Source organism: Phyllobates terribilis, unplaced genomic scaffold, assembly GCF_046119375.1.
Source record: "Phyllobates terribilis strain yellow unplaced genomic scaffold, ASM4611937v1 Scaffold_3__8_contigs__length_932513732, whole genome shotgun sequence".
Taxonomy (NCBI): domain Eukaryota; kingdom Metazoa; phylum Chordata; class Amphibia; order Anura; family Dendrobatidae; genus Phyllobates; species Phyllobates terribilis.
Window position 1 is genome coordinate 841,385,197 of NW_027362763.1, and position 23,840 is coordinate 841,409,036.

A 23,840-nucleotide genomic window follows, 5' to 3' on the forward strand; every position below is an offset into this window, starting at 1 on the left:
AGAAATAAGACTCAGAACTTTTTATTTTAAGGCATATGCCAGATATGATCTATAAGCGGCCAACACCTGTGAAAGACACTAAACCTGCAGATGAATGGTACAAATTTACACAACAGACATTTTTAGCGTTTTCCTGCAGAGAAAACGAGTTCACATCTTCTGATTTCTCCGTGGACGGACCCAGCGGAGGGCTACCTATAAGCAGACAAGTGGCGGGGGGCTCCTGCTACTTACAGCCAGGGAGAACATGGCTGATATCTAAGGACAAAGATTTCTGTATATTTTTTTCCCAATTTTATTGCAAGAAAAAGGAGAAAAATATAATTAAGAAGGAGCTGCTGAGATTTTCTATTTTACACATTGTAGTATTCCTCTAGTAGATATATGTATATGGTATACTGCATATAAACCTCTGTAATCCTGTTGTTATTATCACTGAATTCAGCATGAAACCGCTGATATTTAAAACAAAACTCTATCTCTCTGTATTTCTGCCATGTGCTATTCTGCTCATCCTTCTAAAAATGTCCCAAATATTAGGAGAAACACTCGTTTTAGCAGAAAAATTTACTATAGATCTGTAGGTACTGAATAAACAAAAGGTGACGGTGGAAGGGGCACGAACAAGGCATGGATGGGAACATACGGAGCGGTCATTCGATTTGTAAAAATAAAGACAATAAATTAAACCTAAGATAGGACTACATTCAAAAACGTAAGGTCACATCTTATTCAGCTTCTGGTAAAACTCGGATTAGTTCCTTGGAAAACATGTGGGAATGTGTAATCATCTAAAAATGGCGCTCTCTTCCATTTCACACATTTTTTTGTCCACAGTTTTTGTTTTTTTGCATTACGATGCAGTAGATACAGCCAGCTTCTTCAGATGATCCATAAAAACTTGTAGACTGACATCGTCCGTCAAAATTGGGGCTCCACCGTCCTGTGGGGGGATAAATCACATTTATTGCAGGGAAATGGAGTGACAGCAGAATGACATTCACAATGGCTATAGTTTAGAGTTGGCCAAAAAGATTGGCCAGACTTCTGGTCCAGCGGTGACTGAGGGATCGGTGGATGTGATCTCCGCGCTCCCTGCGGGGAGCTGTGACCGCTCATTGCCCATGGTGCCACACAGTTGATTGGTACTGAGAGGCTGCAGGGACAATAACTTTCCTGCAGCTAAATATCAGGTTAGATCGCTGCAAGCTTGAAACAGTATTTACCTGCAGATTGGCGCTATGGCTGCAAGTAAATATTGTTAATAAATTATTACTCATCAACCCCAGAGGCGATATAATTACAGTAATCAGATACACTCAGATCTATCAGTATAGATACAGAATTTGGACTGACATTCATTTTCATGCTGGGTCGTCACCCCCCTCCGACACATCTTATGGTCTATATTGGTCATCAGTCTCCTCTAGTGCTCACCTGTCCATAGCTGTAGATATTGTTGTGCGTCTGGGAGGGATTGACTTTGGAGAGCAGGAATCTGGCCTAAAATTGAAGAGGAAAGACATTGATTGAAAAATATAACTACATGTTTGCATTTTATCCTGTAGATGCATAAAAAAGAAAAAAAAAAAAGAAGATATCCTCCTTCTCTGCCAAAAACTGCAGCCCTACTTCATCAAAGCAATTCTGCCATAAATTGGTTTGAAAGGTTGCAAATTTTTTGCGCAACTCAAAGCTGCACAAAAACGTTGCAACTTATGGCATTTTTACGTGTCTCCCAGTGCCACCAAAATGGACGGAGGTAGAGCAGGGATGTGACTCCACAGCTTGTCTAATTTATGGCGAGCTGTGCCGTTCCCTACGTCAGAAATCTTACTCCAGACGGAGACTGGTGCAAGGCTGACAACTGGCGTGCTACTTGTAAAACTCTCCCAATCCATGAATAGGTGTGCCCGCATGACCGCACCATGCCCCCTCATCAATACTGGTTAGGAAATGTCCACTCTTGATGAATCGGGGCCTATGCTCCTCAACAATAAAATTACTTACTTGGCTGCCTCCATGTTCTGTATTGATGTAGCGGGGCATAGGGAATCTGCTCTGTAAGATTTCCTGGGCGTCATCTAGTGGTGCTTGAAGAAGATGCTTAAAGTTCTCATACTCCGGCATGTCCTGGTAACCGGCTTTCCTCCACTGTGCAATAGTCTACAGGAATAAAAATCTATTATTAAGATACATAGATAGTTAGATGCACACACCTATCTATTATATGTAGACAGAGTCATGCAAACACTCCATGCCTTTGATTAAAGAAACATAGGATGCAAAACTTCAAATATACACATTATGGTCACACTTTCAAAAGTCTCTATTTTTAATAAGGGGCAATTACTACCCTCTCGTTTGTCATTTGTAGCACTTCGTTTAAACTCCAATTGATGGACAAAGATGTTGTACAAGATTGAAAATATATATGGCTACTTCTAAAACAATCCCGCACTTGTCCATAGATTGTGTGCAGTACACAATCTAATCTCAGCTTCATTCAAGTAAATATGTGTCACGGGGATACTACAATAGAGGGGCCAGTAGGTCATGGCGTCGGGTTTCACTCGCTCCTGCACTGGTTTGAAATACTTCATCTTATTAAACAGTGCAGGTTTTTTCCTTGCTAGCAGTGCAAGGGTAATCTGTTCAGTTGAAGTTCTTGGAGCTTTCCTACCTGGATTGTCTCAGCTGTTCAGTGTTGGCCACTCCCCTCTGGCACTTAGGGATTACCAGTGTTCATTCTTACTGCCTGGTTCTGGAGTTGGAGGTGATGTTGGTAGTTGGAGATTTATTCAGGAGATTGTGGTTTGGAGTTTTGTCAGTGTGCACATCCTCATCATCTCTATTTGGTTTCTCCTTCCTTTTACTCTTCTGTGTCCCACTATTTTGTTTGGTGTGCATTTTGTATGATTGGCATTTTCATTTATCCCTGTCTGTCTAGTTATTTTATTCCTATACACTTCTGCTTTCCACTACCCTGGGTGGTGGAGGGACAGATCAGGTAGATATAGGAGCATAGCAAGGCACAAGAACCCGGCGTCGCCACCTTCAGGAGTAATCCAGGGAACAGGGATAGACTAGGGCACCCCTAGTTCTAGGGACCTGGTTAGCACCCACAGTCCCAACACTATCGTCACAATATAACTAAGCTGTAATACTAGGCACAGGTCTGGCACTGACTGGTTTTGGTGAAAAAAAAAGTAGCTTTTTTTTTTTTTTTTTTTTTTTTTAAAACCAACCCTTTAAGAAAAGGAGGGTCACTAACATTACCTTGATCACTGGTCTCCTAAGGTCAGCTTCATGGTTTCTAGCTGTAATATTGGCACAATTGTAGTAGAGTGTATAATTGTGCCCATATTAGAGCTGCTATTCATTGCTAGATCTACACTGCTTTTAGTTGGATCTTCAGTAGGCTTTAAAATGCATTGAGAAATATGGAGGATTAGCTCAGAGCAGCCATATCACTGAGAACGAAAAGCGTACCTCTCCAAGGTAGATGACAATCTGGAAGAACGTGTCCATGAGCAGAATTCTGTCGGCTAAAATGCTACTGCTGTCCAATAAAACAGGCTGTTAAAAGAAAAAGGAGAATGATGAATAAAGGAGAGGATCTGTGCCTAGATAAATCTGTGTATCCAGTGCCGATTGCAGTCACTCACCTCTGGAGGCCCATAGAAAGAGTACGAGTAGAGAATGGGCTGGATCATGATCAGAGACTGGGTCAGGTCCTGTCGGGCGAAGTGATGCCGATAGTAAGACGATTCATCTGGACTGTTATTAAACACTTGCAGGAATGGAGATCGTCTCAAGTGGAACATGAACTGTGACAAAGTATAGTAACATTTCATACATGAAAAAAAGAACCTTAGAGAATAACATTTCAGTACACAGATAAAAATAGTTCAGCATTTCTAGACTTTTCCAGGGTAAGCCTAGAGGCAAGGAAAGTTCAGCTATGACTTCAGAATTCTTGAATTTTTTTTTTTTTTTTTACAATGACATATAGATAATTCGCAATTACCTGAGGGTAAAGAGAGAACGTGTCTGAAAGTCTGAAGGAGGTGGGATCATCCTTGTTGTACTGTCCGAACTTCTGGCACTAAAATAAGTCATTTACTTCATTACATCCATAAAAACGAGAAACCAAATCACAAGAATACAGACTCGTGTCTACGGTCATTATTAGTGTGACTAGATCATCAGTCTATTCTGTGCTGTTCAGTCTAGTCACAATCAGTGCCGTACAGGACTGGCACTGAATGTGGGCACATGCGATTTGGGGTTAATCGGCACAGAAAAATCCTTCACAGCCATCAAGATTGACTTTTATTTCAATTCACTTCACATGGAAACAATGGACAAACTATTGCAAGGCCTTATTGATGTTATAAGTAGACTTTTTTGGGTTGTTATGGACCTAAACCTATACACTTGTATTAAAAGTATGCTACAAAATATCACTGGAAGGTGAAGTTACGATGTAACTGGTGTGTTTCAGATCATGATTACATGACACTTACAAGTCTGATCAGCTGTCGGTCCAACCATCGGAGAACATCAGGTCCCTCTTCTGTCTCGGCCCGATAGACCCCTAGACGTGCCATCAGCACCGCTGCCGCCTCCTGATCAAAAGCCGCCTCAATGTGCTGCAGCTGAGTCTGAGCATCGGCCCAGCTAAAGGGGAAAAGGCAGACGTCAGCTGTGTGCCACGTGTGGCATCGTGGCCTACAAATACTGGAGCGCAAGCACTTACTTTCGGGCAATGGTGGTGACTCGGATACGCTTCTGTGTGCTGGAATGCTGGTATTGGGTGACAAACTGAATAGCCCCACGACCGCCTTGAGGAATGGGAGCATTGTGCTGAAAACAGACAGAAAAAGGATTTCAGAAACCGTAATCTGGGTCTAATCAGATTTATCAGCAAATACTTTACGGAATGATTTTAAAAGCAATTTTATAGTTGTGGCCTATTTACTCGTCTATGAAACTACATATTTTTATTAGTGCATGTGTTTTAAATACCAAATCACAGGTTCCTCCAGATTCCAGCGCCATCCTGATCCAATTTTATACCATGTGATTGCAATTCAGCCTAGCCAGATCTTGCATAATCTTCTGTATGGAGCTGTAATGTAAGGAGCACAATCTGAGCCTATGAGACTCACATTAAGGCTCCTATAACTTACAATGAGAAATAGACTTCTGGCCAAAAACACCCTGTGTGATCCAGCTAGTCTGAGTCACTTCGTTCAAAAGAGGATACGATGTCACTGGGAAGCGGGGAAAAGGCGATCGCCAAATATGTAAACACGTGCACTTTACACTATATACATATTGCTAAGGGATAACTTCTTCTTTTTTTTTTGCGGCAGTTCTTTAAAAAAAAGAAAAAAATATATAAGTATTTACTACTTGTGATATCAAAAGGACACTGAAGTTTATGATCCATAAACTTCAAATATGCAATTTGAATACATGCGGTCACATGCAGACTAGAGGTCTGTGGCCTCAATCAATGCAAGAGGCTGGACACGTCTAGTAGGAATGTGGCCAGAAGTATGCAAATCGCAAACTTGCGGTTACATGACTGCACTCTCCCGATGCTCTAGAATCCTCACAGCACGCAGTGCATGCCTTGCGAGTATTTGCAAGACCCAAAACCCAGAAATCCCTTTAAAGGGCATAAAAAAGAAGAGAAAACGTACCAATTATTATTTACACAGAAACATTTGAATGTAGACGACAGAGAAGTAAACTTACCTGGTTCACCACCTCAAAGTACAAGGCGAGAGTTGTTGACGGATCCACACTGCATATTTTCCACTGACATGTCCCACCAACTCCAAGTTCCTAAGACAGACATAAAATTGCTGTAATGATCTGCCGTGAGGGTCGGTAGACTGGAGATGGTGGGGTATTTTAGCGCAAAAGAAGCACATAGATTTATTTCAACTTACATTTTCTGAAATGCATGGACTTTTCACATTTAAGGAAACGCAGGGCCCAATCGCACCTGATATTTTCAGCTCTCTTGAGGTCTATTGGAGATAAAGTTTTTTTTTTAATAAATCCACTGTAACAACATTGTTAGCTACTAAATAAGATTGCTCTAAATGTGTGTGGTCTCCTCATCTAAAATATGACAACCTATAAAATATTTTGCTTGCCTATATGGTGCCATAATATTCCACACACATTACTTACCATCACTGTCCCCATTGGGGCTCACAATCTAGATTCCCTATCAGTATGTCTTTGGAGTGTGGAAGGAAACCGGAGAACCCGGGGGAAACCCGGAAACATACAAACTCCTTGCAGATGTTGTCCTTGGTGGGATATGAACTCAAGACCCCAGTGCAGCAAGGCTGCAGTGCTAACCACTGAGCCACCATGCTGCCCATTAATAAAAACAAAAGTGATTGGAGAACAATTCCTCTTCTACGGTGGACTGCAAAAAGACTACACTACCAAATTTTGGTGGACTAAGGCTCCAAACTGCATACACCGTCTTTATTCTTAGATCTTCCAAATTTAATTTAGTTAACTTGATCAAGCACCATTGTATTAAAGACTCAAGAAGACACATATGTAGATGTTTGAGGTTAAGAAATGCAAAAGTGAGTGAAACATTGCAGACTCACCTTGACTTCAAGGTTAGCACCAAAGGCCATTTTGAAAGCTCCATTTAAATCTTTACTGAACACTCGCTGGAAAGTTTGCTTAAACAGAGAGGTGTTGAAAGAATCTCCAATCACAATCTGACCCCTAAAGTAAAAGAAAAAAAAAATTACTATTGTGCAGAGGACTAGCACATAGATGTGACATTATGGTAGGTTTCTGCCCCCTACCCGGTGAGGTTAGAGCAGCACTTCATCTCCAGGAGACCCGTCTGGTCCAGCGCACAGGCATAAATGTCAATGCAATGTCCATTGGCTGCAGTGCGGTTTGCCAGGCCTTCATAATGCTGTGTACAGAGAATATCTGTGATTATACCCTCACACCACGTAATGCACTATCTTAGATCAGTGGATATATGTGCATAAAGCTAGGTTTGCAGAATATCAGATACATTTCAGCTTCCTTTCCAAACAAGTGAGAGATTGAGAACATCGTTCCTGTACAGGAATACCAGATTCCTTCCAGCACAAAGACCACATTGTGAGTCCCCCCCCCCCCCAGGGGTGGAAGAAAACACTATCGTCTGACACAATGAATACATTTTTCTTATACACAAGAAATTCAATGGTCCATGCCTTAGTAGCTTTCTTCATCAGACGGGCATTATCTTTCTCAATGTCGTGCCAGGAACGAATTGGCGTCTTCAGCTCATCCCCGACAACCATCCCTGGCCCTTGTGTTGGGGGCCCTCCTGTAAATAACATGATTCTGGCGCCAGTATTCGGAAGCGTTCCCTATAGAGAAGGTATATAAAAATATTAGGTTGTACAAACATACAAATATATAAGACAAAGCAGATTCTGACATATTTAGTAATTCCATAGGTTCTGCATCTACACTAAACAACAAAAATATAAACTTATTGAAAAGTCCGCCATTGAGTATTGTCCGTCGTCTTCCTCTTTGACCAGAAGAACACTGAGGGTGCTGTAACATGTGCCTCCCATTCTTCTACAGAAGGTGGCAGGTCATACGCATTGAGGTTCAGCCACCCCCAATTCCTACCCCTCCACACATACACATGCATGGTGGAGTAAGCCGTGGCCAGGTTTATCTCCGCAAGAACAACTAAAATCCAACTACCAGAACCTTATCACCCTCAACAACTGCTTTCGGGTGGGCCTCATACATTAGATATTTGTCTGCTGAAAATCAGATTTATAACCAGCTTTATGGGACTTTTCAGCTGAAGATATTAATGACCTATCTTAGATGGGTTATCAATATTAAATCTGGGGGGTCTAACATCCATGACCTCCATTGACCAGGTGTGTGCAGTGCTTGTAGAGGGCAGAGACTGTACAGGGTGTAGTGGCCGCTGCTGGGTACTGCAGATCAGCTCCTATTCTCCGATCTGCAGTTTCTCAGCAGCAGACACTAAACAGGGTGCGGAGCTGTGCTGTCCCAAGCCGTTGAAAGTTTACATTAAGGGGACAGCTTGTCAGCCAGGGCGTCAGGTTTAGTCCTCCACTGATCTAATATTGATGACCTATCATAATCAATATCACTTGTGGTTGCTTTTTGTTTTTTAATTAACCATCTTGTTCTTTTATGGACACTGAACTCCTCTCTCTATTTAGCTACATGTATCAGAGCAGTGAGCACAGCAATACTGGCTTCCATAGTAAAGAATGGATCTCTATTCCCAGATTCTGTCGATTTAAAGGGAAGCTGTCATCAGAAAAATATCTTATTGATTGAATTCATTTTTTTTTTTTTTTTTTTTTTTAAATTTGGCAATTTTTTATTTTACATATAACACTCTGTATTAACCTTAGTAAGTACTGTCTGTATTTGACTTCCCGTGTAAGAATTTGCTCACACACTGCATTTATGCCGCAAGAAAAAAAAAAAAAACGCAAAACTTTTACGGTGCCAGCAAAGTGAATGAGATTTCCTAAATCTAAAGCATATGCTTATTTCTACCCTGCAGATCTGAAACGAAGCATTTTTGGTTTTATTTTCAAATCTGCAGCATTTAATTTTTTCAAAGTTTTTCCAGAGTTTTTCACATATTAAACATATGTAAAAAGGCATTAAAAAATGCAAAACACATTTTATGTAGCGTTTTTCCTTCCAACTCTCTGCACATTTGCAGATTTTCCAGGAAAAACCAATGTGTGCGCATTCCCTTAATGTAATCAGTAAATCAAGCTGAGCCTTTAATATTGAAATTAATCATTGACCTCGTTAATAATGGACAAGACAATTTGCATTAAACAAATACCTCTAACAAACCAACAGCGATAGATAAAGCCACTCCTGTTGATCTGAGTGGCCTTTTCCCCTGAGTTACGGGCCATGGGTCACGTTGTAATTCCCCAAGCAGATCTGTTAAATTCATGTCAATCTTGTGAACTGGCTGCAAAAACCTAGAACAAAGATGGAAAAGGTCATTGTTACAAAAAAAAAAAAATCACTAGAACGGCCACAATGTGAGAACCGAAAGAAGAAACACTGAAAACAATGCTAGAATATCCAAAGGGGTCACCTGCTGGATAAGAAGGGCTGCTCCGGAGGCTGCTGGGGTCTTCCCTGTTGTGCTGCAGCTGAAGGTCTTACAAGACCCAACATGTCCTAAATAGAAAAAAAACATCAACAATCTGGAAATAATGCTAATGTGAACCAAGCTGTGTCACAGATCTCCAGATGTCCCTCAAGGAATACATGGGCGCCAAATATTTATTCTGCAGGGTTGGCAAAAATCAAATGCTGCGGCTTGCTAGCAGCTCTCTCTCCTACCTCACTCACTCCCCAAATAAGGAACCCCCTTTTCAACATCCATATGGCCTAACTGAGTAAGTGAACAAGGGGTCTCCTCACAACTCCTATAAAGAATATCCAGTCATGTGTCAAACATAAAAACTGGTGCTTGCAAACACACTCCTTGCCTGGGAAACCGGCTACCTCTAACTGCAGCAGTGGCTGGTAACCTAGGCAACAAGCAGTAAACTATAGAGTGACAAATCTCTTCATTCTTAAGAGCGGAGAGGATTCTTCATAAGAGGTCAATTTCAAAGTCGCTTGTTTTTACAAGCAATTTACAATTTTATCCATTTACCAAGGTGAGAAAACCTCTTTTAATGCTCCTATAGATTGGAAGCACTGAATATTAGTCTGCGTCATGGAAAAGGATCAGGCTCTCAATGTGGAGAATGTTCCACTTGTGCCTCAGAAGAGAGCTGCCCCCTGGTGGCCAGGTGATACCTCACCATCCGAGCAGTGACAGTAGACTTTAGACAGCTGTCAGCTAAGGACTTGCTCAGCCAATAGCACAGGGTATATTCACTCGGAGTTTTTGCAGCATTGTTTTTCTGCACTAAAAACGCATCTCTAGGCAGGAAAACCAAAGAGTACATGATGTGCATTTTTTTGTGTGTTTTGGCTGCTTTTTTATCACATTCATTGAATGGGTGAAAAATGCCGTAAAACCACTGAAAGAATTGACATTCTATATGCGGTTTTACAAAAACAAAAAAACAAACTGCACCATAGCTCAAAAAATGCAAGGAAACAATAAAAAAAATGTGAATGAGACGTTACAAATCTTATTCATCTTACTGGTACCGCAGTCATTTTTTATGCACAAAGAAGAAAAAAACGCAGCATGTGAACATACCCTAAACCTCCTGGCATACATGAACAGGGAAGGGAAAGTTAGTTGCTCCAGACAACACTGGCAGCACCTTCTCTACCAAGAACAACAGGAATGGACATGCTTGAAATCCAACAGCCTGACCCTCCGTTCCCTCCCAAAATCAGAGGAAAGTCAGATAACCCCCATATACTGGGGTAAATTGGCCAACATTAATCTAATATGTAGCCACCTAAGGTTACACTTACTCTGGCCAATAATCAGAAATGTTTCTTGCAAGATAAGACTTACTGGAAGGAAATGTCCTGACATGCAGTGAAGGCAGCGACCGGCATCACTAGAGAGTCAGCAGACCCAGGAGAAGTCATTGCACCGTAATGCCCATGAGAGTGGGTAACTACTTTATATTTAGCAACTTCACAACAATAACAGCCCCTACCTGGATTTGCTTAGCTGTAAGATCTTTGGTTCCTCGGAAGACATAGCTTTTGGAAATCCCATCACAGTTGAGTTCATGTACTTGAACCATTCTCCCAAATGTGATCAGTCCCACCAAGGCATCCGGGGGTAACAGACTGAGGGACATCTGCAGAGATTCCTTGAGAGCTTGCAAGTCTTCTTCCTCCAGACAGGTATCAACCACATACAGGAAAATCAGGGGAGTCTGCGGGCCGCGCTGCAATCAGAAAACATACAAAAGGACCTTTACTACAATAACAAAGTATAACAGAAAATCTAACATCATCTGATCTATTACACTACAGTAACCGATCCCCGTCTGATCTATTACTCTAGTAACCGATCCCCGTCTGATCTATTACTCTAGTAACCGATCCCCATCTGCAGCAGCTTATCTCAGAGAACAAAAGCATTGGCATCCAAAGTAGAACAAATGATGTCAGGCCAACCCTGTCGACATCAGCGGTTTTGGACGCCAGTCTAGTGTGTATGGGGACCATAAGACAGCTGTTGGTCTAAAACTCGTTGGGTCGACATACATTACTTGTGTTCTCCACATATACAGTCATGGCTGAAAAAGTGTTGGCACACAGATACACAATACAAAAATGAGTCAACTTATCCCCTTTTTATCTGGTTACAGGTGTGATATTCATATTGCTCACACCTGTTCCTTGAGACAAGTGAGTTTGAACGAGCATCACATGCTTGAAACAAAAGTTGTATACCCACAATTTTAGAAAGGTGCCAACAATTTTCTCCGGACAATTTTTGGGGCGGTGTGTGAAATTATGTTCAATTTGCCTTTTTTTCCCCTTTATATATCTTTGTGATAGGTCATCCATGTGTGATTCGTGGGTGTTTGACCTCTGAGACCTCCAGCAAAAACTAATGCAATTCACGTTTTTTATTTTTGCTAGATGTTTCATTGGCACATGTGAGAGCGCTGTTCACATTGATCCGGCACTTGATGCACTACATCCTATTCTGAACTTTTGCTATTTTGTTGACCTGCACAATCTGAAAAATGAGGAGGTCACAGATCTGATTTGCGCTGCACCCCTCCATGTTTTTTGCCTGCAGATTGGCGCTCTCGGCCACCTATCTGTGCAGGGAGCTGCAGCCATCCCATTTTTACTTCCATGGGGGCTACCAAACAGGGTCCTAGAACAAAGAGCCGCTGTGCAGGAAAAACAGTGAAGGGGAGGCAGCACTACAATGGGGTCTCAGAGGGCAAACACCCACCCTCCAAGTAATATGCAATCTCTTTATGAGATGGCAATAACTCCATAATGTAAATATACTTGCAATTCACTCTTAATATTCTGTAATGTGAGGTCTCCGGGATCACACACAGCTCAGATCTTTGTGTCATGTTATAGTCACCAATCAGAAGTCTTTTTAATCAAGTAGAGCATTTTACATTATGGAAATACATAGAATAAAAGTAGCATTCAAGGTCTGTACCTGGACAATATATTCTATGGTGGAGAACTGTGGCATCAGCTCCGCAGGCTGATTCATTTCTGATATTCCAGCATATGTGGGAGGGAACTGAAAAAAAAGTAGTAATAAAATAAGGTTATAATATAGTAAGAAAAGATAAGACAAGGAAGGTCGTCAGCTCATCTGCACTCAGCCGGAGCAGGAGGCTACGTACAGACCAGACCGTAGCGTCAATGAACCTCAGCCGGAGCAGGAGGCCATGTACAGACTAGAAAGTAGCGTCAACGAACCTCAGCAGGAGCAGGAGGCCATGTACAGACCAGACAGAGTAGTGTCAATGAACCTCAGCCGGAGCAAGAGGCTACGTACAGACCAGACAGAGTAGTGTCAATGAACCTCAGCCGGAGCAAGAGGCTACGTACAGACCAGCCAGAGTAGTGTCAATGAACCTCAGCCGGAGCAGGAGGCTACATACAGACCAGACAGTAGCGTCAATGAACCTCAGCCGGAGCAGGAGGCTACATACAGACCAGCCAGAGTAATGTCAATGAACATAGATAAATGACAGCAATGTTCAGCAAGAGGCACTCCGTAGAAAATAAAACTTCACATTTATTGGATACAATTAAAACTCCATCCAGTAGTTAAATACTCAACAAGGGATAGAAGAGCAGAACCAACATGTTTCGGGGTGTAGTCTTATTCATGGAATGTACACGCCGAAACATGTAGGTTCTATTCTAGTTTTAATTGTATCCAATAAATGTGAAGTAATATAGTAAATTACATTCTACCTTTCTTCTGGACAGATGAAGAATGAAAAAAAGACCAGCAACATGTTCTGTCTCCCAGTACAAGATTTGGGATCTTTATTCCTAGCGAGCAATATGCCCTATCTTTTTTCAAAGGAAAATAAGTTAAATAGTAGCACAGACTTATGATTTTGATGTCATCCATCAATATCAATTCAGCGGTCATCAATATCAGATCAATGGGGGTCTGACACTTAGCACCCCCACCCATCAGCTGTTTCTGATGGAAACAAACAGGGAACAGAGTTGAAACAGCACAGCGTCGTTCAGTACAAGACAAACTGCAAAACATGGAATATACATACACCCACCTGGTTTCGTTGGAAACAAAAGTTACAAGCCCACAACTTGGCTCTGTAGTCAACTTGGCTGTGAAAAGAAAAAAATATATATCTAATTAATAATTAGATAAAAACTATATTATACATAAAATTATTTCTAACTCTAAACCTTACTGTAATGTAATATTTCCCACATTTGTACACAAACTTCATTGAGTCAATTACAGAAAAATCAAAGTCAATAAAACATCCAGCTATGTTGACAAAATGTAATGGATCGGGAAAATCAGCCCCAATTATATAAATATCACATATACATCATAGAGTTTACCGGCCATTCCTTACCAGAGGGGATTAAGGACCGCTTTGCACGTTGGTCTTGTACAAAGGACTGGTTCATACTGCACTGGAGGCAAGTCCGGACGCTCTTTAATTGGGGTGAATAGGCAACCTAGGGGCACAACCATCCGCGTAGCTTCCAGCCGACTAGACGGCCAAACGTTCCAGCTGAAACGCACCCCATCTCGCTCTTCGTTCTGCTGAATAAATTCCAGGTAGGTTGCCATAGGAATAGTAGTGCTGCAAAAAAAAAATAATGAAAAAAGTACAATTAGTGATCAGTTCCTATTGCATAAAAAAGAAATGCGGGATCTGCACTGATCTAAAAGGTCCCCAAGCACAGGCTAAAGTCGGACAAGTCTGCTGTTATCGGCCGACAGTAATCTCTCCCATACACAGGAGCGCTCACTTGGCCAAGAGCTCCTGTGTTCTCTATGAGAAAGATGCTGACTGACGGGTCGGTCAGTGGCTTATATCAGGGAGAACAATGCAATCAGCCGATCAAAATTGGACTTGCATGATTGTAATTTCTCCTGACCTTCGGTCAGCCGGTCAAACCTGTTGATATCCAATGGGGTCAACCAACATTAGTCTAAAGGCCCCGTCACACTAAGCGATGCAGCAGTGATCCCGACAACGATATGACCTGTCAGGGATCGTTGCTGCGTCGCTATGTGGTCACTGGTGAGCTGTCAAACAGGCAGGCTCACCAGCGATCAGGGGAGCAGCGATATCGTGGAAAGAATCGTTCCACAATGTCCTGCTCCCGGTTACCAGCCTGCTGAAGCAGAGTGGTATCCATGATAAACAGTGGGTTACTAAGTGCGCGCGTGCCCCTAGTAACCCGATGTTTACCATGGATACCAGCCTGATCGTTGGTCCCGCTGGTCACACACAGCGATGTGTGCTGGCCAGCAGGAGGCCAACGACCAAAAAATGGTCCAGGACACTTTGCAGCGATCAGCGACCTCACAGCAGGGGCCTGATCGTTGCAAAGTGTCACACATAGCAACATCGTTGGTGAGGTCGCTGTTGCATCACCAAAATCTTGACTCAGCAGCGATCTCGCTAGCGATATCGTTATGTGAGACGGGGGCTTAATGTGTATGGGGCCTTTATTCGCTGGGTCAGTGGAGCTCCAGTCATCTTCCCTGGTGTGCTATCACAGAGTCTGACCCCTCTTATCTAGAAGGAAAACAATAGGACACACCAAACCATGTTTTATCATATAAATATATATAATCTAATCACTACCCATCCCTGATATCTAATCTAATCTGTAGTGTGTGATTGATAAGCAAAATACCTGCAAATTACAGGTACAATAAGGAGTCCCAGCAGCTTAATCTACAAACCAAAAGATAAACCTCCCAGCTACAGCTGGTTTGGGGAGGTGGCAGTCTTCTTTTCCTCATCCTCACCATAAAGTGCTCTGACTTTTTTATATATCAACTCTTTATTAAAGAAAATTGAACCAAGAATCCAGTAAGCAAAAAAGGGATCCTTTACAATAAAAAAAAAAATCAGATGGCTGGTTAACAGATCTGTTTTCCATAGGCTTCAATGTTAAAAAATGGATCCAGCAGAGATCAGTTATTTAAAAACCAGACTAAAAGGTCCTGTCTGCACAACTTTTTTGCCAACGGATTTCTGCTGGATCCGTTGTAACGGATCATTACTGGACATGTGAACATAGCCTAAGATGCCGGTCACATCTGAGCCCACGCTATAATAGTACCAGCAATGTGCAGCAAAGTGGCAGCAGTAACGTAGATATGTCAGTGAAGACTGTCCATACACATATGATAACGTCGGCCAGAAATGGATTTCGGATTACCATTGTTTGCTGAGCTCAATGGATTGGCTGCAGTGCTGTCGACATGAAGTCAGCGCTGCAAACAAACGACAGATGGGGGCAGCGGAGGAGACGGTTTTGTTAAACTGAACTACATGAGCACAATAATCTACAGAAAACCCCTTTAAGTGATATAACGGAAGGATAATACCATATGCCCCCGTAAAGGTGAAATGAATCAGATATATTGCTGTACCTGCAGGAGCGGTGCCAGGGACAGACAGACAGGGGCGCCTGTACTTTGTAGCATTACTGACACACATCTCACACAGAGCTGATAATGAAGTTCCTGAATGTCAGCAGTCTCAATGCCACGTGTAGGAGCGAGTACCAAAGGTCAAACAAGCGTGGAGCGCCCCCCGGGGGAGGACGGCCACTGTGTAAGCAATCTAGACACCAGGGCTGTGGAGTCGGGTCAGCCAAACCTCCGACTCCGACTCCTCAATTTCCATAACAATGACTCCAACTCCACGACTCCGACTCCCTCATACATGGCTCATGTTTAAGTGATAAATTTACTGTAGCACAGATTCATCTTGGCTAAAAGTCTAGACCCTCAGATCAGGAATAGGGCAGACATTTATAGGACATTTCATAACTTTCCCAAATTCTTATAAAAAAATATTCCCCACAAACTGCATTGAACTACTGTACCCAATTTATTATATATTTTAGGAGTCGGTCCATTTTATACAGACTCCACAGCCCTGCTAGACACAACTGGACAGCTTTCCCAACCTGATCAAGACCCCAATAAGTGATCTGATGTGAATGATTAGGATCCAGGAACATCTGATACCGGAAAATCCTCCTCATTTTGCTGCTGCTGCCTTGTGACACAATCACTGCATTTTACTCATTGCCATAAGCTATAAAGCCCTGTACACACCTGCAGCCTTAGTTATACCTGAATGCAATCTGTGGGGGAGATTTCAGACTCTTCTGCTATAATCTGCTCTACACTTTTTTTTGGGGGGGGGGGGGACACAAAGTCTGTACAGAGAATCTGCCTCGTTTCCGCCCTGTGTGCACATGCTCTAAGCAATAGCATTTCAGAGATATCACATGAACAGCCAGGACATTATTGTGTCACGGAAACGCTGCAGCCAATCAGCAGCAGCTCACCAGTATTCTGTACAGCGGATATCCGCTCTGACAGAATAGTGTGGCAGCGACAACATTGTGGGAAAGTCACCGCTGTGGTGTGGGTGGTTGTAGTCAGAATACATTGTTTTTATTTTCCAGGGGGCTCTGAAGTGATTAAGCTGGGACAGCCAGTAGGGGAAACTTCCTTATAGTTTACCTATATAAACTATTAATATGGGCAATGCACACAGCTTCACCATTTAGGATCCGTTCACATTTACTTTACATGTTGGCACACAAAACATATGTTGTCCTCCCCACTCCCCGTACACTCAGTGTAAGGCCACAACCCCACTATCAGTATTCGGTCAGTATTTTTTCTCAGGAGTGGGAGCCAAAACCAGGAGTGGGTGATAAATGCAGAATTGGTGACTTGTTTCTATTATACCTTTTCTCTGATTGTTCCTCACCTGGTTTTGGCTCCTACGCCTGAGAAAAAATACTGACCGAATACTGACCAAATACTGATAGTGGGGCCATGGGCTTAACCAAACAACTGTTTCCTCTTAACAAGTGCTGGACAACGGTATGAAGTATTCTGCTGCACTTTCCTACATTACCACACATAACTATTATGAAATTGTTCACATTGCTCCCATACTGTAAAGTAACGCTGATATCTGAGGCACCTGTAACCCAGCTTATCCCTGTCCTATATATTCCATCACAGCAGCCCCATCAGCGTAGTACAGTCTCTCCAGACACCAGAGGACAGGCCAATGCCAATCCATGGCGTCCTCTCATCACCACCACCATACATTTATCTGATGGAGGATCGCAGGGACAACTTTACTGATTTTTTGTCATTGGAGATCAGATTTCTCATATTGTCAAAGACCCAATCATACTGTGTAATAGAGGCCATGATGGGGCTAGAATGGATCTGTAATAACTTATTTTTAAAAACAGATTTCACTAGTGGGTCCATCAGATTACTATAATGATGGGCGTCACACTATTAGTGTAAAAAGTGTGAACAGAACCGGAACAGTCCACCAGATACATAAACCCTAACACCAGATGAGCACGCACCCCGTATACACAGGCAGGGGCAGAGGCGCACGCACCCCGTATACACAGGCAGGGGCAGAGGCGCACGCACCCCGTATACACAGGCAGGGGCAGAGGCGCACGCACCCCGTATACACAGGCAGGGGCAGAGGCGCACGCACCCCGTATACACAGGCAGGGGCAGAGGCGCACGCACCCCGTATACACAGGCAGGGGCAGAGGCGCACGCACCCCGTATACACAGGCAGGGGCAGAGGCGCACGCACCCCGTATACACAGGCAGGGGCAGAGGCGCACGCACCCCGTATACACAGGCAGGGGCAGAGGCGCACGCACCCCGTATACACAGGCAGGGGCAGAGGCGCACGCACCCCGTATACACAGGCAGGGGCAGAGGCGCACGCACCCCGTATACACAGGCAGGGGCAGAGGCGCACGCACCCCGTATACACAGGCAGGGGCAGAGGCGCACGCACCCCGTATACACAGGCAGGGGCAGAGGCGCACGCACCCCGTATACACAGGCAGGGGCAGAGGCGCACGCACCCCGTATACACAGGCAGGGGCAGAGGCGCACGCACCCCGTATACACAGGCAGGGGCAGAGGCGCACGCACCCCGTATACACAGGCAGGGGCAGAGGCGCACGCACCCCGTATACACAGGCAGGGGCAGAGGCGCACGCACCCCGTATACACAGGCAGGGGCAGAGGCGCACGCACCCCGTATACACAGGCAGGGGCAGAGGCGCACGCACCCCGTATACACAGGCAGGGGCAGAGGCGCACGCACCCCGTATACACAGGCAGGGGCAGAGGCGCACGCACCCCGTATACACAGGCAGGGGCAGAGGCGCACGCACCCCGTATACACAGGCAGGGGCAGAGGCGCACGCACCCCGTATACACAGGCAGGGGCAGAGGCGCACGCACCCCGTATACACAGGCAGGGGCAGAGGCGCACGCACCCCGTATACACAGGCAGAGGCGCACGCACCACGTATACACAGGCAGGGGCAGAGGCGCACGCACCCCGTATACACAGGCAGGGGCAGATGCGCACGCACCCCGTATACACAGGCAGGGGCAGAGGCGCACGCACCCCGTATACACAGGCAGGGGCAGAGGCGCACGCACCCCGTATACACAGGCAGGGGCAGAGGCGCACGCACCCCGTATACACAGGCAGGGGCAGAGGCGCACGCACCCCGTATACACAGGCAGGGGCAGAGGCGCACGCACCCCGTATACACAGGCAGGGGCAGAGGCGCACGCACCCCGTATACACAGGCAGGGGCAGAGGCGCACGCACCCCGTATACACAGGCAGGGGCAGAGGCGCACGCACCCCGTATACACAGGCAGGGGCAGAGGCGCACGCACCCCGTATACACAGGCAGGGGCAGAGGCGCACGCACCCCGTATACACAGGCAGGGGCAGAGGCGCACGCACCCCGTATACACAGGCAGGGGCAGATGCGCACGCACCCCGTATACACAGGCAGGGGCAGATGCGCACGCACCCCGTATACACAAGCAGGGGCAGAGGCGCACGCACCCCGTATACACAGGCAGGGGCAGATGCGCACGCACCCCGTATACACAGGCAGGGGCAGATGCGCACGCACCCCGTATACACAGGCAGGGGCAGATGCGCACGCACCCCGTATACACAGGCAGGGGCAGATGCGCACGCACCCCGTATACACAGGCAGGGGCAGATGCGCACGCACCCCGTATACACAGGCAGGGGCAGATGCGCACGCACCCCGTATACACAGGCAGGGGCAGATGCGCACGCAACCCGTATACACAGGCAGGGGCAGAGGCGCACGCACCCCGTATACACAGGCAGGGGCAGAGGCGCACGCACCCCATATACACAGGCAGGGGCAGATGCGCACACACCGTATACACAGGAGCAGATCCGCGCACACACTGTATATATACAGGAGCAGATCCACACACACACACACTATATACACACAGAAGCAGATCCGCACACACACACACTATACATATACAGGAGCAGATCCACACACACACACACACACTATACATATACAGGAGCAGATCCACACACACACACACACACACACACACACACACACACACACACACACTATACATATACAGGAGCAGATACACACACTATACATATACAGGAGCAGATCCACACACACACTATACATATACAGGAGCAGATACACACACACACACACACACACACACACACACACACACACTATACATATACATGAGCAGATACACACACACACACACACACACACACACACACACACACACACTATACATATACATGAGCAGATCCACACACACACACACACACTATACATATACAGGAGCAGATCCACACACACACACACTATACATATACAGGAGCAGATCCACACACACACACACACACACTATACATATACAGGAGCAGATCCACACACACACACACACACACACACTATACATATACAGGAGCAGATCCACACACACACACACACACACACACACACACTATACATATACAGGAGCAGATCCACACACACACACACTATACATATACAGGAGCAGATCCACACACACACACACTATACATATACAGGAGCAGATCCACACACACACACACACTATACATATACAGGAGCAGATCCACACACACACACACACTATACATATACAGGAGCAGATCCACACACACACACACACACACACACACACACACACTATACATATACATGAGCAGATCCACACACACTATACATATACAGGAGCAGATCCACACACACACTATACATATACAGGAGCAGATCCACACACACACACTATACATATACAGGAGCAGATCCACACACACACACACACTATACATATACAGGAGCAGATCCACACACACACACACACTATACATATACAGGAGCAGATCCACACACACACACACACACACACACACACACACACACACACACTATACATATACAGGAGCAGATACACACACTATACATATACAGGAGCAGATCCACACACACACTATACATATACAGGAGCAGATCCACACACACACACACACACACACACACACACACACACACACTATACATATACATGAGCAGATCCACACACACACACACACACACACTATACATATACATGAGCAGATCCACACACACACACACACACACTATACATATACAGGAGCAGATCCACACACACACACACACTATACATATACAGGAGCAGATCCACACACACACACACACACACACACTATACATATACAGGAGCAGATCCACACACACACACACACACACACTATACATATACAGGAGCAGATCCACACACACACACACACACACACTATACATATACAGGAGCAGATCCACACACACACACACACACACACTATACATATACAGGAGCAGATCCACACACACACACACTATACATATACAGGAGCAGATCCACACACACACACACACACACACACTATACATATACAGGAGCAGATCCACACACACACACACACACACACACACACACACACACACACACTATACATATACATGAGCAGATCCACACACACTATACATATACAGGAGCAGATCCACACACACACTATACATATACAGGAGCAGATCCACACACACACACTATACATATACAGGAGCAGATCCACACACACACACACACTATACATATACAGGAGCAGATCCACACACACACACACACACACACACTATACATATACAGGAGCAGATCCACACACACACACACTATACATATACAGGAGCAGATCCACACACACACACACACACACTATACATATACAGGAGCAGATCCACACACACACACACACACACACACACACACACTATACATATACAGGAGCAGATCCACACACACACACACACACTATACATATACAGGAGCAGATCCACACACACACACACACTATACATATACAGGAGCAGATCCACACACACACACACACACACACACACACACACACACACACACTATACATATACAGGAGCAGATCCACACACACACACACACACACACACTATACATATACAGGAGCAGATCCACACACACACACACACACACACACTATACATATACAGGAGCAGATCCACACACACACACACACTATACATATACAGGAGCAGATCCACACACACACACACACTATACATATACAGGAGCAGATCCACACACACACACTATACATATACAGGAGCAGATCCACACACACACACACTATACATATACAGGAGCAGATCCACACACACACACACACTATACATATACAGGAGCAGATCCACACACACACACACACTATACATATACAGGAGCAGATCCACACACACACACACACTATACATATACAGGAGCAGATCCACACACACACACACACTATACATATACAGGAGCAGATCCACACACACACACACTATACATATACAGGAGCAGATCCACACACACACACACACACACACACACACACACACACTATACATATACAGGAGCAGATCCACACACACACACACATTGTATATTACAGTGTGTGTGTGGATCTGCTCCTGTATATATATATATGGATCTGCTTCTGTGTATACAGTGTGTGCGGATCTGCTCCTGTGTATATATACACACACACTATATATATATATACACACAGGAGCAGATCCGCACACACACTAATATATATATATATATATACACACAGGAGCAGATCCGCACACACACTATATATATATACACACAGGAGCAGATCCGCACACACACTAATATATATATACACAGGAGCGGATCCGCACACACACTAATATATATATACACAGGAGCGGATCCGCACACACACTAATATATATATACACAGGAGCAGATCCGCACACACACTAATATATATATACACAGGAGCGGATCCGCACACACACTAATATATATATACACAGGAGCGGATCCGCACACACTGTATACACAGGAGCAGATCCGCACACACTATATACACTCTCCCATCAGATTGGTGACCTCCCCCCGGGTCACGCATCACAACACACCACTCTGCCTGGAGGATAGAGACGCTTCCGGACTGCTGCTTTCTCTGTAATCCGCTCTCCTTACCTCTATCTCATCCACAGCGCGGTCAGTGTCGGTTCCTGGGCCGGTTTCGGAATCCGGGGGAAGGTTCCGGCCAGAGAAGTACAGCTCAGCAATAGGCCGGTTACACGGAGTGACGACAGTGTTAGGAGACGTTGTGAGCCAGCAGCCACGTATGTGAGCACCAACCAATCAGCAGGAGGATCCTCCCTGCGATGTGTCTGCGTCATCAGCTGGGGTCGCCATTCCAATGGCAGAAGGAACTGGACTTGCCAGTTCTCTGACGTCACCGCTGCGGGCCGCGCTCCCTGGCTGCGGGCTGCTCCTTCCGCTCTGTGTTTAGCTAAATAGCGCGTTACCATGGCAACCTCCTTGTTTACATACCCAGGAGTGACCTCCCTGCGGGCATACAGCAATACACACATAAACCGCAGCTATTTTGGGCATTGCGCACCTACTTGCTTTTTTTTAGGAAGTCAGAACTACTTTTATTTTGTGTCCACGTAGCAGTGTGAGGGCACGTTTTTTTATTGGATTTTTATATATTTTGATAGCACTATTTGGAGGTTGCTAAAAAAAAAACAGGGAAAACAATTCAATATGGTAAAACACGACCGCTTAAAAAACAAACACATGAGACGGTCCGTTTTTAATATCCGTGTGGTTTTCTTCCATGTGCTGATGGTTGGTACACACCATCTGCACAGAATAGAGTGCAGAATAGAAATTACAGAATTTTATGTGTTAAAGATGCGCAAAGAGATAGATATCCGTGATATGAAATTGGTGTCTGGCATGTGTTAGTTACTGTACATGTATTAACCTAATAAACTAAAAAAATGACGTGGGGTCCCCCAATTTTTGATGACCAGCAAAGGTAAAGCAGACAGCTGTGAGCTGATATTATCAGGCTGGGAAGGTCCTTGGTTATTGGGCTGTTCCCAACCTAAAAATACCAGCCCTCAGTCGCCCCAGAAGTGGAGCATCCCATGAGATCCACTTATTCTCGCGCTTCACCTTCACTCTTCCCCATGCCCTGGTGTGGTCGCAATCGGGGTAATGGGGGTTGATGTCAGCTATGAATTGTCCAAAAACTC

General features: G+C 44.8%; 1 protein-coding gene across 2 annotated transcripts; it reads right to left on the reverse strand.

Annotated features, from left to right (window-relative positions):
• Positions 1–552: 552 nt before the first annotated feature.
• On the reverse strand, positions 553–22,951 carry SEC23B (SEC23 homolog B, COPII coat complex component). Of its 2 annotated transcripts, none has more exons than XM_073672474.1 (20): positions 22,768–22,951; positions 13,626–13,859; positions 13,311–13,368; positions 12,209–12,295; positions 10,722–10,958; positions 9,179–9,264; positions 8,915–9,059; positions 7,263–7,421; positions 6,858–6,973; positions 6,651–6,774; positions 5,967–6,047; positions 5,770–5,859; positions 4,763–4,869; positions 4,530–4,683; positions 4,031–4,108; positions 3,669–3,830; positions 3,493–3,579; positions 2,011–2,166; positions 1,438–1,503; positions 553–943 (listed from the first exon to the last, which is right to left on the reverse strand). In XM_073672474.1, exons 2-20 carry the CDS (start codon positions 13,844–13,846, stop codon positions 854–856), a joined length of 2,304 nt encoding a protein of 767 aa, XP_073528575.1. In that variant the 5' UTR covers positions 13,847–13,859; positions 22,768–22,951; the 3' UTR covers positions 553–853. The 2 variants fall into 2 exon arrangements, with proteins under 2 accessions (XP_073528575.1, XP_073528576.1); XM_073672475.1 differs by lacking the exon at positions 22,768–22,951 and adding an exon at positions 15,671–15,795.
• Positions 22,952–23,840: the final 889 nt, after the last annotated feature.